Source organism: Salvelinus fontinalis, chromosome 14 (genome assembly GCF_029448725.1).
Source record: "Salvelinus fontinalis isolate EN_2023a chromosome 14, ASM2944872v1, whole genome shotgun sequence".
Taxonomy (NCBI): Eukaryota; Metazoa; Chordata; class Actinopteri; order Salmoniformes; family Salmonidae; genus Salvelinus; species Salvelinus fontinalis.
The window spans coordinates 50255028-50273042 of record NC_074678.1 but is presented as its reverse complement, the minus strand read 5'-3'; the positions used below and the strand labels follow the sequence as shown (position 1 = coordinate 50273042).

The window sequence follows — 18015 nt, the reverse complement described above, 5'->3', positions numbered from 1 at the left end:
TTGTTTTATTTATTTTTATGATGCATTCTGGGTAGGGAATTATAGGAAAGATGGCGGCGACCTCAGCAGGACGCGTTTTGACACTTTGCAGACAGTTTCAAAACGCTTTTAGGATTTCTACATCGTTAGTCGCCCAACCGTCTGCTCTCACTTTGACTAAATCTCAGTCTTATCCTGATAGGTAAGAATCAAATACAGAATATAACCGTAACGTTAGTTCGTTAGCTTCAGAACCTTAGTAACTAACCTTTCATAATCATGGCACAGAGAAATAATGAAATGGCGACTGGCGAGGAGGCTGCTGAATAGATTACCATTCAGTACCTGAATCTGCTGTCTTCCCCTCTTTGTTAGGTTAACGTATCCACTTTTGAGCTCAAATTGGCCCTGTCATGTTGGCCAGTGTCGGCCTCTGCACACTACCATCAGCAGAAGAGGACTTGAGGAGTTTTTCGACATACCTGAAAACTGGGGAGAGGCAACAGTGAAGTCAGGTAAGACTTTTTGCAAGTATATCTACTGATCACCAAAGCAACGTTTTTTTTATGATTTCCTTCAAAAGGACTGGTAAGTAGCTGAGTGTAACATGTATTATTTTAATGATTTGATTGTAGGAGCACCATGGACTGCCAAGCAACTAAGGACGAAAAGTAATGAAGACTTACATAAGCTCTGGCAAGTAGTGAAGGTTGACATTGAATGAAGACCACTGACCTCCAGAATGAATGTCCATAAACTAAATGGTGAAAATCTTGTTTTCACTGTTCTCACAGGTATGTGCTCCTGAAAGAGAAGAACATGCTGCTTACCATTGAGCAGGAGTCCAAAAGGCAAAGAATTCAGATGCCAAGTCCAGAGCGCCTAAAGAAGGTAAATATGACATAGGCCTATGCTTTCTGACCAGGTTCATTAATATTTAACATTGAGATATTCCTAGTAGAGCACAGTCATTTAGTGACCGTCTACCCCAGTCCACACACAGAAATTGAGACAACCCTTATCTCTTCAGATCGAAAGGTCCATGAAGAGACTAGACACAGTGGTGAAGGAGAGAGAAGACGCCCTCCGCCTGCTCCAGACAGGCCAGGAGAGAGCAAGACCTGGGGCCTGGAGAAAGGACGTCTTTGGACGGGTCTACTGGTACGTAGCTTCCATACACAATACACCACTATGATACATAGAAGTATCTCCTTCCGCAATAGCCAAATGTTGCGTTTACCTTACTGGCCTTGTTTCCCATTCAATTTTTAAGCAAATTTTCAAAATGTAGCATGTTAGCCTGGCATTGATTGAGTGAAGTTTTGTTGAACCGTCTTTGGAAAACTATCGGGGGAGAGGAATTACCTGCTCGAAGCAAACAAAGGCAGTTTCCCTAAAATATTCAGTGTTACTTCACATGTGTCGAATGGTAAGATTGATTGTCATTGCTAACTCTGTGATCTTAAATGTTTTTCTAGGTACCGGTTTAGGGAGCATGCCCTTCCTTGGTACATGAACAAGAGATACAAACGCAAACGTTTCTACACACCCTTATTTGTCACCCCCCACATAAGGTAAGGAACATCGTTCGTGCATTAGTTTATAACCGTACAGTATGAGTACCTCCAAGCAGAGCACTTAACCATATCACATCTTGCATAACACCTTCAGAAGGGCAAATGCAATCAATCGTCTGTTGTCACAAGTTGTCTTTCTTTTTTCCAGGCTTCGTCTAGAGAAACACCTCCGTGCTAAGACCAGGATACAGAACAAAGAGAGAGAAGAACAAACTGCACTCCAGGAGAAGTTTCCCCAAATGAAGGCCCAGTCATCATGAAGACCTTCATTGACCAAGAAACATCATTCTCCCTCCTGCAATTCACATTGGAGCATGTGACTGTATCCCCTGTTTTTTGCATAAACATGTCTGTCATCAGCTTTTATTGAATGTACTTTTTTGTGTTGGTAAACTGGCATTTGTGTCTTCCTCTTTATCGTGATGCCTTGTTAATGGCTATTCCTATTAAAGTGATATACAGACACTGTTTGTGCCATATTTTAAACCACAGAATTCAAAATATGTCCTTGAACATAAACAATTTTAATTAAGTCGAAAGATTGCTCCAACAATAAATTGTAGGTAAATAAATATTCTGATATACCAGCAATTGTCACTGCAGGTATTCTGAACATTATTGTCTATGGTGATTGCTCAGACAAGTTTGGCAAAAACTAATTATGAAAGTAAACATTGTCTAACATCAAAGTTTGAGTTGTACACCTTCAACACTTGTTATCGACATTACGCCAAGACAAATCTTGAACTTCCGTTCCAGGAATGGTCAATGGTGAAACCACTATAAGCCAGTGATATAGAAACATTAGAATAGGTTTGTTTTGGACTTCTTATGAATAGAATTTAATGTAGTTAACAGGGACAATTAACCAGCTGGCTTTGTGATGTAGCTGATGACGTAATAAAAACAGACAGTTAAATGTGTGTGTGTAGCACGGTAGTCCATTTGATCTGGAAATAATGACCACAACTAAATCAAATAAAAGTTTATTTGTCATGTGTGCCGAATACAACAGGTGTAGTAGAACTTACAGTGAAATTCTTACTTGCAGGCTCTAACCAACAGTGCTATAAAAGGTATTAGGTGAACATTAGGTAAGTAAAGAAATAAAAACAACAGTAGCGAGGCTATATACAGGCACCGGTTAGTAGGGCTGATTGAGGTAGAATGTACGTGTACATATGGTTAAAGTGACTATGCATATATGATAAACAGAGTAGCAGTAGTGTAAAAGAGGAGTTGGTGGGTGGTGGGACACAATGCAGATAGCCTGGTTAGCCAATGTGCGGGGGCACTGGTTGGTCGGGCCAATGGAGGTAGTATGTAGATTAATGTACAGTTCAAATCAAATAAATCAAATTTAACAGTTAAAGTGACAATGCATATATGATAAACAGAGAGTAGCAGGAGTGTAAAGGAGGAGTTGGGGGGGAACACAATGCAAATAGTCCGGGTAGCCATTTGATTACCTGTTCAGAAGTCTTATGGCTTGGGGGTAAAAACTGTTGAGAAGCCTTTTTGTCCTAGACTTGGCACTCCGGTACCGCTTGCCATGCGATAGTAGAGAGATCAGTCTATGACTGGGGTGGCTGGGGTCTTTGACAAATTTTAGGGCCTTCCTCTTACACAGCCTGGTGTAGAGGTCCTGGATGGCAGACAGCTTAGCCCCAGTGATGTACTGGGCCGTACGCACTACCCTTGCGGTCGGAGGCCAAGCAATTGCCGTACCAGGCAGTGATGCAACCAGTCAGGAAACTCTCGATGTTGCAGCTATAGATCCTTTTGAGGATCTGAGGACCCATGCCAAATCTTTTTAGTTTCCTGAGGGGGAATATGCTTTGTCGTGCCCTCTTCATGACTGTCTTGGTGTGTTTGGACCATTCTAGTTTGTTGGTGATGTGGACACCAAGGAACTTGAAGCTCTCAACCTGCTCCACTACAGCCCCATCGATGAGAATGGGGGCATGCTCGGTCCTCCTGTTCCTGTAGTCCACAATCATCTCCTTTGTCTTGGTTAAGTTGAGGGATGGGTTGATATTCTGGCACCACCCGGCCAGGTCTCTGACCTCCTCCCTATAGGCTGTCTCGTCGTTGTCGGTGATCAGGCCTACCACTGTTGTGTCGTCTGCAAACTTAATGATGGTATTGGAGTCGTGCCTGGCCATGCAGTCGTGGGTGAACAGGGAGTACAGGAGGGGACTGAGCATGCACCCCCGAGGGGCTCCAGTGTTGAGGATCAGCGTGGCGGATGTGTTGCTACCTACCCTCACCACCTGGGAGCGGACAGTCAGGAAGTCCAGGATCCAGTTGCAGAGGGAGGTGTTTAGTCCCAGGATCCTTAGCTTAGTGATGAGCTTTAAGGGTACTATAGTGTTGAACGCTGAGCTGTAGTCAATGAATAGCATTCTCACATAGGTGTTCCTTTTGTCTTGGTGGGAAAGGGCAGTGTGGAGGTGCAATAGAGATTGCATCATTTGTGGATCTGTTTGGGCAGTATGCAAACTGGAGTGGGTCTAGGTTTCTGGGATAATGGTGTTGATGTGAGCCATTGCCAGCTTTTCAAAGCACTTCATGGCTATGGACGTGAGTGCTACGGGTCTATAGTCATTTAGGCAGGTTGCCTTCGTGTTCTTGGGCACAGGGACTATGGTGGTCTACTTGAAACATGTTTGTTTCCGGAGCACACGTCCTGGTAATCCGTCTGGCCCTGCAGCCTTGTGAATGTTGTCTTACTCACGTCGGCTACTGAGAGCGTGATCACACAGTCGTCCGGAACAGCTGATGCTCTCATGCATGCCTCAGTGTTGCTTGCCTTGAAGCGAGCATAGAAGTGATTTATCTCGTCTGGTAGGCTCGTGTCACTGGGCAGTTCGCGGCTGTGCTTCCCTTTGTAGTCCATAATAGTTTGCAAGCCCTGCCACATAAGACAAGTGTCGGAGCCGGTGTAGTACGATTCAATCTTAGCCCTGTATTGACGCTTTGCCTGTTTGATGGTTCATCTGAGGGCATAGCAGGATTTCTTATAAGCTTCTAGGTTAGAGTCCCGCACCTTGAAAGCGGCAGCTCTACCCTTTAGCTCAGTGCAAATGTTGCCTGTGATCCATGGCTTCTGGTTGGGGTATGTGCGTACAGTCACTGTGGGGACGACGTCCTCGATGCACTTATTGATAAAGCCAGTGACTGATGTGGTGTACTCCTCAATGCCATCGGAAGAATCCCGGAACATGTTCCAGTCTGTGATAGCAAAACAGTCCTGTAGTTTAGCATCTGCTTCACCTGACCAGAACTACTGATGAAAAAGGAAAACAATAAGGTATGGAATAATGTATTTGAATGCTATTATTTATATAGTTGTTATTTCTATAGCCATGCAGCTTCTTTTGAAGGAGATAGGCAAGGGATAATTTTGCTTTGGTTAATTTAAAGTGAAAGAAAACATGATCATGTTAACTGAAAAGTGGGCCACATGCATATTGGTCAAATAGTAGGCATAGGCTTACAACTTCTGAATTTGGATTTGGGTCTACTTCATTTTTTCCATAAGGATTTGATGCTAGGTTTCTGATTTGGGGTGAAGTATGCATTTACGTTTTAGTCACTAAGCAGACGCTCTTATCCAGAGCGACTTACAATTAGTGCATTCATCTTAAGATAGCTAGGCAAGACAACAACACATCACAAAAGTACATTTTCCCTCAACAAAATAACGTTATTTATCAGCAAAGTCAGTGCTAGAAGGAAAATACAAGTGCCTTTTTGGGGGGGGCGCCTTGAGAGTTATTTACTATTCAAAAAGTTAGGGTTTCAGACGTTTTAGGAAGATGGGCAGGGACTACTCTGTCCTGACTTTAGGGGGAAGAATGTTCCACCACTGCTGTCATCCTTACCTCCAAGCATTTATTCAAGCTAGGTAATCTTTGGATGCACAGAAAAATTACAATCGAAGAGTAAGAAGATACAGATCATAGTGGAGGAGGCAGTGAGGTATCTTGGGATCACAGGACTGACATGGGACATTGTACAGGATGACCTCAATAAGATTGAGAATCAGTCCAGCCAGGAATCATGCATTGGTTCATTTTCATAATGGTATTAATGGTATGCCAGAAGGTTTATGGCTAATGGGCAAGAGTTCAGACAGTTTCATGAGGAGTTACCAGCCAAACCTGACATGTTATGTCACCAGGAGACATGGCTTAAACCTACTCTATATTTTACAAGGTTATGTTGCAGTCCGTAGAGCTAGGGTGGCAGGGGGAGGATGAGGGTGTGCTACCTTTATAAAGCCAGGGAACCCATTTAGGTGTTAAGAAGAGGGAGTTAAACAGGAGTATGTAGTGGTAGAGGAGTGGTTTGGAGTGGAGTGGGGAATATGGTAATAGTCAACTTTTACAACCTGTGTAAGAGAATAGAGTTGATGGCCCTTGGGAATCTAGAAAGTCAAGATAGGACCCATGCTCTGGGGAGCCTGATGTAAATGGACAAGGAACTAATGGATGAGAAAGGTCTTGTGAGTCTTAATCACGGCCGAGGAACCAGGATTGACCCAGTAACTGGAGATGAATCTGCTCTGGATCTTACTTTGATCTCAAGTTCAATGGCAGGCAGATGTAGTTGGGAGGTTTTGGAGGAATCTACAGGGGGTAGTGATAACTATCCTATCAGGTGTATTGTAGGATTGAGGGTGGAAGATTCAGTAGGAATTGGATTGAGAAGATGTATATTTGGGAAAGTGGAGTGGGGTCAGTTTCATGAGTTGAGTGAACAGGAGCCCTCAGGTTGATCTCAATTCAGATATGGAAACAGTGATTGATGTTGTAAGAGGAGCAAGTGAGGTGATTCCTATGTGTACAGGGGGAGAAAGAGTAAAGCAGTTCCCTGGTGGACTGAAGAGTGTAGAGAAGCAGTGAAGTGTATGAACAGGGCTTACGGAATGTTTAAAAAGGTCCCATAATTACCAGAACCTGATTCTGTCATGGTTCCACCTTTCACTAGAGGGCGGCAGAGACCGTCCTAGAGACATTAACGACACTCAGGTGTGTCCAATTTACCTGTTAAAAGAGGTGTGTTTTCTGTTGTCCTTTGAAGAAGATTTAATTATTGTGTGTGTGTGTGTGTGTGTGTGTGTGTGTGTGTGTGTGTGTGTGTGTGTGTGTGTGTGTGTGTGTGTGTGTGTGTGTGTGTGTGTGTGTGTGTGTGTGTGTGTGTGTGTGTGTGTGTGTGTGTGTGTGTGTGTGTGTGTGTGTGTGTGTGTGTGTGTGTGTGTGTTTCTGAGGTTTCTGAGTGAGTTTTTGAGACTGAGTGTTCGTTGCTTTTCAAGTGTACTGTGATCCTGAGGCTACCATTTCTCAATGAAGTATTGGGAAAGTATTGGGCCTTTACGATAAGGTGTGGCAGGAAGGGAAACTGCCATGAAGTTGGAAGCAGGCTGTAGTGTTGCTGATACGGAAACCAGGGAAAGACCCTACTAGTCCTTCAAGCTATAGGCCGCAGTGGAGACTGCTCAGAGGAGGAAGGGGAGGACCATCCTCAGTGAAATTTCATAAAAATGAAAATAGTGAAACAGTTATCCTTTTTAGATAAAACTATATTAAATATATTCATATGTCACCAAATAATTGATGAAATAACACTTTTTTGCAATGAAGGTCTATAGTAACTGTAACAGCACTGTCTGGGGTAGCACCATGGTGCAGCCGGAGGACAAGCTAGCTTCCATCCTCCAATGGGTTTATTGACTTCAATACATAACCTAGGAGGCTTGTAGGCCTCACCCCTTTCCATAGACCTACATGGTAATAATGACCACTTCCGGAGGATGTCCTCTAACCAATCAAAGCTTTTGTAGTATGAACTGACATGTTGTCCATCCAATCATAGTATTAGGATCAGAGAATGAACCTATTGAGTTGTATTGGGATTGTGCCACAGAGCATTACGGGGTTCTTTTTGTTGAGAAGCTTGCTGACATTGGATAAAGATTAAGAGTGAAAAGTGATAGTTGAGCATGTTTTTGATATTATTCAATTCAAATTAGTTTTTCAAATTACAGGAGACTGAGGAGGTATATTATAAATAGTTTTCTTGGTTTTAGAACTTTATTTTTGTATCCAGTGCAATTTATTAAAATGTACCTTGCTAACTTCAGTAGCTAGCTAGCTACCAGCGCGAGTGTGCATTTTTCTGCGCCAGAATGGTAGAATGGCCAACACTGCCGAAAATGTTGTGGACTTTCAGTTTCTGGGGTACACGGAAAAGGTGCGAATTAAAAGTGAAAGTCGACATCTGCCTGAGATCAGTTTCATGAAGAAGGATGAAACGGTGAGGGCGATCAATACCACCTGGTATCAAAAGTATAGCTGGTTAACATGGAGCCTTTCACCAAGCCGCCTGTATTGCTGGCCTTGCCTGTGTTTTTGGGCATGCAAGAATTTGCTTTTAGAGGACACGAGGAGATGGAAAGTTCCTCCGACAAGGGCAACTACAAGGAGCTTCTAGAGGTAATTGCATGTCACGATGCTTTACTTGCTGAACATATCGAACTTTGACTTTATGAATTTTGAGATGTCTGAGTTTAAGTCCATAGAGAAACTCGTTGTCCAAACCTACGATGGCGCAGCTGTAATGGAATGTATCTGCTATTTGTATTTACAGCTAAGTCCCTCTCCTGTTCCCCGATTTAAGAGGGGATGACTACTCCACTCCACTACCTTTGTCAACTATGTCCTGACACGAACTAAAGCCACGACTCATGTGTGCACTCATCCACTGGCACATTGAATGTCTCCCCTCCAGGCACTGTGAGTACCCCTATACATTTTCTCTCATTCCTGTATGTAGAGTCAATCACATACACACTCACATTATTACACATCAATGATTTTACTCCTTGCTTGGACTAACTCATTCTTAGCTCTTTTGTCTAACTATGTAGTGTTTAGTGTTATTGTTTTTTGTCTTCCCAGTCAAATCCTGTCCTGCACTGGTCAAGTCTCTGAACACCTAAACTCATGCCTCATACCCTCATTCAATGACTGCTGTGATCCCTTTCCCACACGGTGTAAGTAGCCCTCTCATTCCCATTCTCCTTAATATTGTACTATACATGTATTTAATCAATGCTTTCGGTTAAAATAATTAGTCTTTGACGATTTCTCCGTGCGTTACGTGCCTGTACCATGGGTCTCCCATCCTCCTCAATTGTTCAAGTCACCAGCCTAGGCTGATGGCGTTTACACATCATGTATGGAAAGTTATGGAAAGGATGATAATGGAAAGGCTGACTTACTTTCTGGAGAGTAGAGGACTAATGTCACCAGATCAAAGTGGGCTCAGGAAAGGAAGAGGAACAACGGATCCTGTACTGTGCCTTGAGTCAAGTCATACGGAAGGCACAGGCAAATAAGGTGGTGGTGGTAGCCATTTTCTTTGATGTAGAGAAGGCTTATGATTCGATGTGGAACGAAGGCCTACTTATCACGCTGGATAACATGGGGGTTGAAGGAATGGTTTTTAACTGGATAAAGGATTTTATTTTTGGGCGATGAATAACTGAGGGTGGGGAGCTCTGTGTCAGAAAGCTATGAGGTAGATAACGGTACCCCCCAGAGAAGTGTCATTAGTCCTTTGTTGTTTTCCATTCTGATTGACGATGTATTCTCATGTGAGACCTGATATTGGGGGGTCATTGTTTGCGCATGATGGGGCACTGTGGAAGAGACGTACAAAGATTACCCATACAGCCAGAAATTTTCAAGAAGTGATTAGTGAAGTTGAGCAATGGCCCCACAGGTGAGGCTTCAAGTTTTCAGTTCAGAAAACAGATTTTTTTCTAGATGGAAGGTTGGGGAGGAAATATACTTGAAGTTGTATGGAAGGAAACTGGAGAGGGTGGGAGGATTTAGGTTCCTGGGGGTCTGATTTGACACTCAAATGACATGGGCAGAGCATATTAACAGAGTAGTTGTCAAGGGAAAGAAAATATTGAATGTGATGCATTGCTTGTCAGGAATGGGGTCAGATAGAATGCCGTTGAAAATGCAATATATAGCAATATAAATTAGATGTAATCCAGGCCCAAGCCCTAAGAATATACTATGTTGTGGAGACCTCAGGACCCCTCTGGTGGCAGCAATGGAGGTCAAGTTGGGAGAGGTGGCGTTAAAGTTAAGAAGACAAGGACATACGGTTACACACCCTACAAAAAAAAGGTACTCCAAGAGTGCTCGGAACATGAACGAAATCTGAATACAAGCTTTGGGTGGAAAGGCAATGGCATGGTGAGAGAGATGGGGTTGTTTGTAAGGGAGCTTAGCCCCTCTGGCTCTTCCTGCTATCCCACCTTGGTTTCTCCCTCAGCCACTGATAAATCTAGGATTGCTTCACAATACTATGCTTTCTTGAATATATTCACAGATGGATCTAAGGACCCTAAAACAGGCAGGACAGGTGCAGATTTGAGTGTTTCTGAGTTTTAAGGTGACAGTGACAAAAAGAGCAACGAATAATTGATCTGTTTACACAATGGAGTTGTTGACAATACTATTGTCTGCAGAGTGGGTGGAAGAGATGAGGCCAGACAGGGTAGTCATCTGCTCTGACTCCTGTGCAGCACTGATGCGTTTAAATGAATTTGTGTCTCAGAGCAGACAGGATGTAGTGTATGAGGTTTTTGCGTTGCTTGTATAGGGTGAAACACATGGGGGCCTTTGAGAAATTCCTCTGGGTTCCAGCTCATGTTGGAGTAGAGGAGAATAAGGAGGTGGGTGTTGTCGCCAAACGGGCTATTAAACATCTTAACGTTGAGATGGAGTTGTCAATCAGTCAAGCAGAAGCCAAGGGGTTAATAAGAACAGTGGTTAAAAACAAATGGCAAGAGTTGTGGAACAGGGAGAGAAAGGGACGACACCTGTATAAGATCCAGGAAAAAGTGGCGGCTGGGAGGTCCTGAGGCCGAGAGAGAAGGGAGAAAAGTATAATCACAAAGCTGAGACTGGAACACACAAGGCTCAATTGTACATTGTAATTTGTGGGGAAACATCTGACTGGGAGGTGTGATCATTGTCAGGAGACAGTGAAACATGCTCTATTTCTTTTTTTTCAATTTTGTTTTTTTCTAAAAAAAAAAAAAATCTTTTTTTTATAATTTTTATCCCATTTTCTCCCCAATTTTCGTGGTATCCAATCGCTAGTAATTACTACCTTGTCTCATCGCTACAACTCCCGTACGGGCTCGGGAGAGACGAAGGTCGAAAGCCATGCGTCCCCTGAAGCACAACCCAACCAGCCGTACTGCTTCTTAACACAGCGCGCCTCCAACCCGGAAGCCAGCCGCACCAATGTGTCGGAGGAAACACCGTGTACCTGGCCCCCTTGGTTGGCGCGCACTGCGCCCGGCCCGCCACAGGGGTCGCTGGAGCGCGATGAGACAAGGATATCCCTACCGGCCAAACCCTCCCTACCCCGGACGACGCTATGCCAATTGTGCGTCGCCCCACGGACCTCCCGGTCGGCTGCGACAGAGCCTGGGCGCGAACCCAGAGACTCTGGTGGCGCAGTTAGCACTGCGATGCAGTGCCCTAGACCACTGCGCCACCCGGGAGGCCCAACATGCTCTATTTCAGTGAAACATGGGGGATGGGGGGGGGAAGCGATTGTTATTACATTTGAGTAATGGGGTTTGAAGAGCCAGGATGAAGTGAACTGCTGGGGACATTTTCAGGGGATGTAATATTTAATTATGTATTTCCTTTCCTTAGGAAGACAAGAATATTGGGTAGGATTTAGACCTTCAACTGTCTCTGGTCCACACTCCAGTCCCGTTGGTGGCGGTAATCACCTTAAAGTTAGTTGCCAAACCCATATAATATCCACAGAAGAAGAATGCATCAGTGAGAAAAACTGATGTTGGCAGAGCTATGCCTCATGTTAGAGCTTTCTCTTTAGGTAGCCAACAAAGCCTGAATCTCGTGTTCTCACCTGTTTAGATTGGTCCGTATTCTTTGTAACTCCCTATCCTATGTTCTTGTGTGTTTTTTCTTTTAGTTTGTCTTTTCTGAGGCAAATCTAGTGGGCATCCATGGTGGGTGTCTTTTAGGTCCCTTTCTAGTTCCTTTGCTGACATACAGTGGACACATTCAGAACCAGTTTGAAACCCCTTCTGTTATGGTTTGTTTGTGTAAGTGACTTCTTTGTTCCCTTTTCTGTTGAGCGATGACATCTAGGGTTGTCTTTGGGGGGAAATAGGAAAATTATCATTTTAAATATAAGAAAACATGTTTATGCTTGAGATCATGCATATCTTTATATTGTATTTTATTGGGATCCCCATTAGCCGACGCCAATGGCGACAGTTAGTCTTCCTGGGGTCCAACACAACGAAAAAGACATTACAGACAAAAAGACTATTGCATATTGGTCAAACATGATAAAGTCGTCCTGAATTAGGCTAGGAGCTCAGCGTTTCTATGTGTGTCAGCCTTGACAACTGCTATAGGGCTTCTGTTTTTTTTTTACATCTTTTAAGGTGGTTAAAAATGGGTAATTGCTTACACTATTTTGGAAACACAAAGATGTCTGAGGACTGGGTTTGTAAAAAATATATTTTGGGGTGTTACTGTTGACCTTCAGAAAGTAGCTACTACTTGTGCTCTACATATGTCTTTTTATACCGCTGATAATAATACTAGAGAATAATACTAGAGAAAACCAAGAGAAGGGATTGGTCCATTCAAATAAATGGTTCAGTTCACATAGTCATTTGTTTCAGTTTTGAGAGATCATCCCTGGGCTTTACCCCCTCTGCTGCATTTGAGATGTCCCTAGAGGACATTAAACAACAAGACTAGGACGTTTGGGGGCTCCTGAGTGACGCGGGGGCTCCCGAGTGGCGCAGCGGTCTAAGGCACTGCATCTCAGTGCTAGAGGCGTCACTACAAACCCTGGTTCAATTCCAGGCTGTATCACAACTGGCCGTGATTGGGAGTCCCATAGGGCGGCGCACAATTGGGCCAGGGCCATTCGGGTTTGGCCAGGGTAGGCCGTCATTGTAAATAAGAATTTGTTCTTAACTGACTTGCCTAGTTAAATAAAAAAAGAACTCTGGAGCTCCTTCAGAGTGACCATCGGGTTCTTGGTCACCTCCCTGACCAAGGCGCTTCTCCCCCGATTGCTCATTTTGGCCGCGCGGCCAGCTCTAGGAAGAGTCTTGGTGGTTCCAAACTTCTTCCATTTAAGAATGATGTAGACTACTGTGTTCTTGGGGACCTTCAATGCTGCAGACATTTTTTGGTGTCCTTCCCTCAGAGCCTGGTTCCTCTCTAGGTTTCTTCCTAGGTTCCTGCCTTTCTAGGGAGTTTTTCCTAGCCAGTGTGCTTCTACATCTGCATTTCTTGCTGTTTGGTGTTTTAGGCAGGGTTTCTGTATAGCACTTTGTGACATCTGCTGATGTAAAAAGGGGTTTATAAATACATTTGATTGATTCATAGATTATCTACCACCAGCCTAATTGTAACCAAATATTCAAACAGAGATTCAGTGAAAACAAAAATCTGACATTGATTGATTTACCTAGAGTCCCCACCCTAGTCTCAAAGCCAATCAAAATGGTGCTGAAATCATCGTTGATAACACACGGCTATTGCTTTAAATTATTTAAAATGGTTGGATGACTGGGAGTTTCAGTAAGCAACAATGTGATATTAATTCCCACAGTAATTATTTATTGATCCATCCAGTTGCGGTTAAGACAACGTGCATGCATAGTGTTGGGCTTTGCCAAGTGATGGGTGGATGAATCTTTTAACACATTTCAATCAGTATTCTCGAAACAATCCTACAGCATTGAGTCTGCCTCATCTGTCCAGCGCCTCCCTATTCTCTGTGTTGGTAGCTCCCTCTTGAGTTTCTGGTTGTAGGCAGGGAGTAGGTACAGAGAGACGCGATCTGATTGGCCGAAATGGGAGGTGGGGGAAGGCTATATAGTTTGTCTATACACGGTCAAGCACTCTAGATCATCTTGTGGAGCAGGATACATGTTTGGGATATTATCTGATATTTGTTTTTTAGACAGGCTTTGTTAAAGTCACCCGTGACAATAAAGATTTATTCCGGGTGAGAGGGGCAGAGCTGTTGTAGTAGGAATCATGGAACAAGAACATGAATATTGGGACACAGAAACCTGGATTTCTGAGGAGGAATGGAGGTGGGAAAAAGGAAGGTTGAAGAGAATGAGGAAAGCAGAGGTTGGATTTGAATCTGAGGAAAATGGCGATTAAAAATGGAGCTGGGGTGTTGAAGAAGATTGATGTGAAGTGTAAACAGAGTGAGCTGTGAGCCAGACCAGTTCTGGGAGGAAAACGGAAGTGAATGAGGGACGAGTTAAGTGAGGTGGAAGCCGAGCATTGAATCGTTGGACATAAAGAAGAATCTGGTCCAGAAGGAGTGACATTTTTGGAGAAAGTGCCTTTTGGCAGATCCATTTGTGTTTATGGTCATGTCGCAACAGTGTGTAGGAGGGAGACTCCAAGATGTGGGAAGAGTGCAGAATGACATGGGTTATGGAACCCCTACCTGTCCCAGACCTGCTGTTTTCAACTCTTAATGATCGGCTATGAAAAGCCAACTGAGATTTATTCCTGATTATTATTTGACCATGCTTGTCATTTATGAACATTTTGAAAATCTTGGCTCTCTCTAATTTTCTCCTTCTCTCTTTCTTTCTCTCGGAGGACCTGGGCCCTAGGACCATGCGTCGGGACTGCCGCCCGTGGTGACTCCTTGCTGTCCCCAGTCCGCCTGGCCTTGCTGCTATTCCAGTTTCAGCTGTTCTGCCTGCGGTTATGGAACCGCCACCTGTCCCAGACCTGTTGTTTTTCAACTCTTAATGATCAGCTATGAAAAGCCAACTGAAAATTATTCATGATTATTATTTGGCCATGCTTGTCACTTATGAACATTTTTGAACATCTTGGCATAGTTCTGTTATAATCTCCACCCGGCACAGCCAGAAGAGGACTGGCCACCCCTCATAGCCTGGTTCCTCTCTAGGTTTCTTCCTAGGTTTTGGCCTTTCTAGGGAGTTTTTCCTAGCCACCGTGCTTCTACACCTGCATTCTAGCTGTTTGGGGTTTTAGGCTGGGTTTCTGTACAGCACTTCGAGATATTATCTGATGTACGAAGGGCTATATAAAATAAAATTGATTGATTGATTGATTGATAGTGGACTTGTGATATTTCTTTGTGTTTCTTCTGATCAGAGGGAGCAGGAACTCCGTGTCACGCAACTTGGGTCAAGATCTGTTTCTTGCTTTGCTCTTAGGAATAGGGCTCCATTGAAAAAATGAGTTATTTCTGGGGTAGTGTTAAGTGTGGAGCAGAAGCGATTGGTTGAGAATTCCAGGTGTTTGTGACGCCCGCCGTTTGGTGCGTCGCAGACCTGGTGGGGAGCATGGTGAAACAGAGGAGTCCCCGTCAGTCCTTTTAAGTTTTGAGTCCGCCTCTACCCGACAAAGTCATGTTAGGATATATCAGTTATCCTGTTAGACCTTTTGTGCCGAATCCACTGCATTGTTTTAGGTGCAACGTTTATTGTCATGTCGCAACAGTGTGTAGGAGGGAGACTCCAAGATGTGGGAAGAGTGCAGAATGACATGGGACAGAGGAGTGTGTAGTTTCGGTGGATAAAGTTGTGTGTCAACTGTAGGGGTGCCCACGTTGCTGGGGATCGGAAGTGTCCAGTGCGAGAGAGGCAGGTTGAAGTGGCCAGAGTAAGAGTAATGCAGTGCCGAAGGAGTTGTATGCTGAGGCTGTGAAGAAAGTTGAGGGTGAGGGATCCCAAGAGGATTCCAGTGAGTAGTAGATTTGTGCCAGCCTAGGGGGATAGGCCAACGAGTGATTTATGCTTCAGTAAGGTTGTCTTGGCGTTCATAGCAATGGCAATCACAGAAAATAGATGTTGTGGTGGCTGCTGCAGAGAAGTATTTGGGTATATGAGATTTGACTTCAGAGTGACAAGGTGTGTTGAGTGGTTGGCTGTTTTATTTGTCTTTAAAGAAAAGCGGGAGACTTAGGTTCATGTTTTAAGTGTCCCGATGTTTCTGTTGTTACGGGGCTATCACTCTGTTTGTAGTGCGCCTGCGCAGCAGTCTTATTGTTGATGAACCTGGCCTTAGTGCAATGGCAACCATGTAGTGTGCTAATACGGTTTAGTAAACGTTGTTAAACTGGAACCTTGTCGTTGTGTCATTTCGAGTTAATCGTGGCTTCTCATCCTCCCAGGCCGTTGGCATGGTGCAGGAGCAGATAGGGTCAAAGTAGTGGAATCGGGTCGTGGGTTTATATTGAGTGTAGGTGGCAGCTGCAGAGAAGTACATGGGAGATTTTATTGCCGAATAGTTATTCTTTTTTTCCAATTTTTATTAAAGTGGTAAATAGGTGTAGGTTTGGTTGGTGATGCAATGATATTTTGTTTTGTATCACAAATGTAACGTGATTGAACACGCTACCACACAGTAGGTGGGGGCATGCACAAACAAAATGTGCGAGCGCCATGATACCAACGAAGAAGAAGCGGGTTTCTTGCTGGCTAATCTTGTATACTTTGCTGAGTGCCGTTGTTGTTGTTTGCTAGCGGTGGTATGTACACAGCTCTGATGATAATAACGCAAGTGAATTCCCTCAGCGTATAGTGGGGTCAGCATTTTAGCATCAGGGACTCCAGGTTGGGTGAACAGAAGCTTTTCAACTTCGGTACATCAGGAATTGTTTATGAGGGAACATTACCCCTCCCCCCGACTCTTACCAGAAGCCGCTGTTAGATCCTTTTGGAATATGGTGACGCCATCAGGTTGAGTAGCAGAGTGGAGCATATCACTAGTCAATGTCCAATCTCCAGACAACAAGGTGAACGAAATTAGGGCACGAGTTGCCTTTCAGAGATTGTAACTTTTTCTGTTTCATGGAAACATGGCTCACTCTGGATATGTTGTCAGAGTCGGTACAGCCACCTGGTTTCTTCATGCTTCGCGCCGACAGCAACAAACATCTCTCTGGTAACAAAGGCGGGGGTGTATGCCTTATGATTAACGACTCGTGGTGTAATCATAACAACATACAGGAACTCAAGTCCTTTTGTTCACCTGACCTAGAATTCCTTACAATCAAATGCCGACCGCATTATCTTCCTAGAGAATTCTCTTCGATTATAGTCACAGCCGTGTATATCCCCCCCAAGCAGATACTGTGATGGCCCTGAAAGAACTTCACTGGACTCTATGTAAACTGGAAACCATATATCCTGAGGCTGCATTTATTGTAGCTGGGGATTTTAACAAAGCTAATCTGAGAAAAAGTCTTCCTAAATTCTATCAGCATATTGAATGCGTGACACGATTTGGTAGCACTCTGGATCACTGCTACTCTAACTTCCACGATGCATACAAAGCCCTCCCCTGTCCTCCATTCGGCAAATCTGATCATGACTCCATTTTATTGCTCCCCTGCTACAGACAAACACTAAAACAGAAAACGCCCGTGCTCAGGTCCATCCAACGCTGGTCTGACCAATCGGATTCTACGCTTCAAGATTGCTTTGATCACGTGGACTGGGATATGTTCCGCATAGCCTTGGACAATAATTTTGATGTATACACTGACTCTGTGAGCGAGTTTATTAGCAAGTGCATCGGAGATGTGGGATCCACTCTGACTATTAAAACATTTCCTAACCAGAAACCGCTTTTAAACATGGCAAGGCGACTGGAAACATGAATACAAACAGTGTAGCTATTCCGTCCGCAAGGCAATCAAACAAGCAAAGCGTCAGTATAGAGTCGCAATTAAACGGCTCAAACACGAGACGTATGTGGCAAGGTCTACAGTCAATCACGGATTACAAAAAGATAAACAGCCCCGCCATGGACACCGACGTCTTGCTCCCAGAAAAATTAAACAACTTCTTTGCTCGCTTTGAGAACAGTACAGTGCCACTGACACGGCCCGCTACCAAAGCCTGTGGGCTCTCCTTCTCCGTGGCTAACATGAGTAAAATATTTTAAAGTGTTAACCCTCGCAAGGCCGCCGGACCAGACGGCATCCCTAGCCGCGTCTTCAGAGTATGCGCAGACCAGCTGTCTGGTGTGTTTACGGACATATTCAACCAATCCCTATCCCAGTCTACTGCCCACATGCTTCTAGATGGCCACCATTGTTCCTGTTCCCAAGAAAGCTAAGGTAACTGAGCTAAATGACTATTGCCCCGTAGCACTCACCTCTGTCATCATGAAGTGCTTTGAGAGACTAGTCAAGGATCATATCACCCACCCTACCTGATACCCTAGACCCACTCCAATTTGCTTACCGCCCCAATAGGTCCCCTGACGATGCAATCGCCATCACACTGCACACTGCCCTATCCCATCTGGACAAGAGGAATACCTATGCAAGAAGGCTGTTCATTTAC

The 18015-nt window shown here is 44.2% G+C and overlaps 1 protein-coding gene across 1 annotated transcript; it reads left to right on the top strand.

Annotated features, from left to right (window-relative positions):
• Positions 1 to 28: 28 nt before the first annotated feature.
• Positions 29 to 2021, top strand: LOC129811077 (39S ribosomal protein L47, mitochondrial-like). The gene is made up of 7 exons (XM_055862228.1): positions 29 to 181; positions 355 to 494; positions 615 to 675; positions 774 to 870; positions 1010 to 1140; positions 1458 to 1553; positions 1705 to 2021. Exons 1-7 carry the CDS (start codon positions 51 to 53, stop codon positions 1814 to 1816), a joined length of 768 nt encoding a protein of 255 aa, XP_055718203.1. The 5' UTR covers positions 29 to 50; the 3' UTR covers positions 1817 to 2021.
• The last annotated feature ends 15994 nt before the right edge of the window (positions 2022 to 18015 follow it).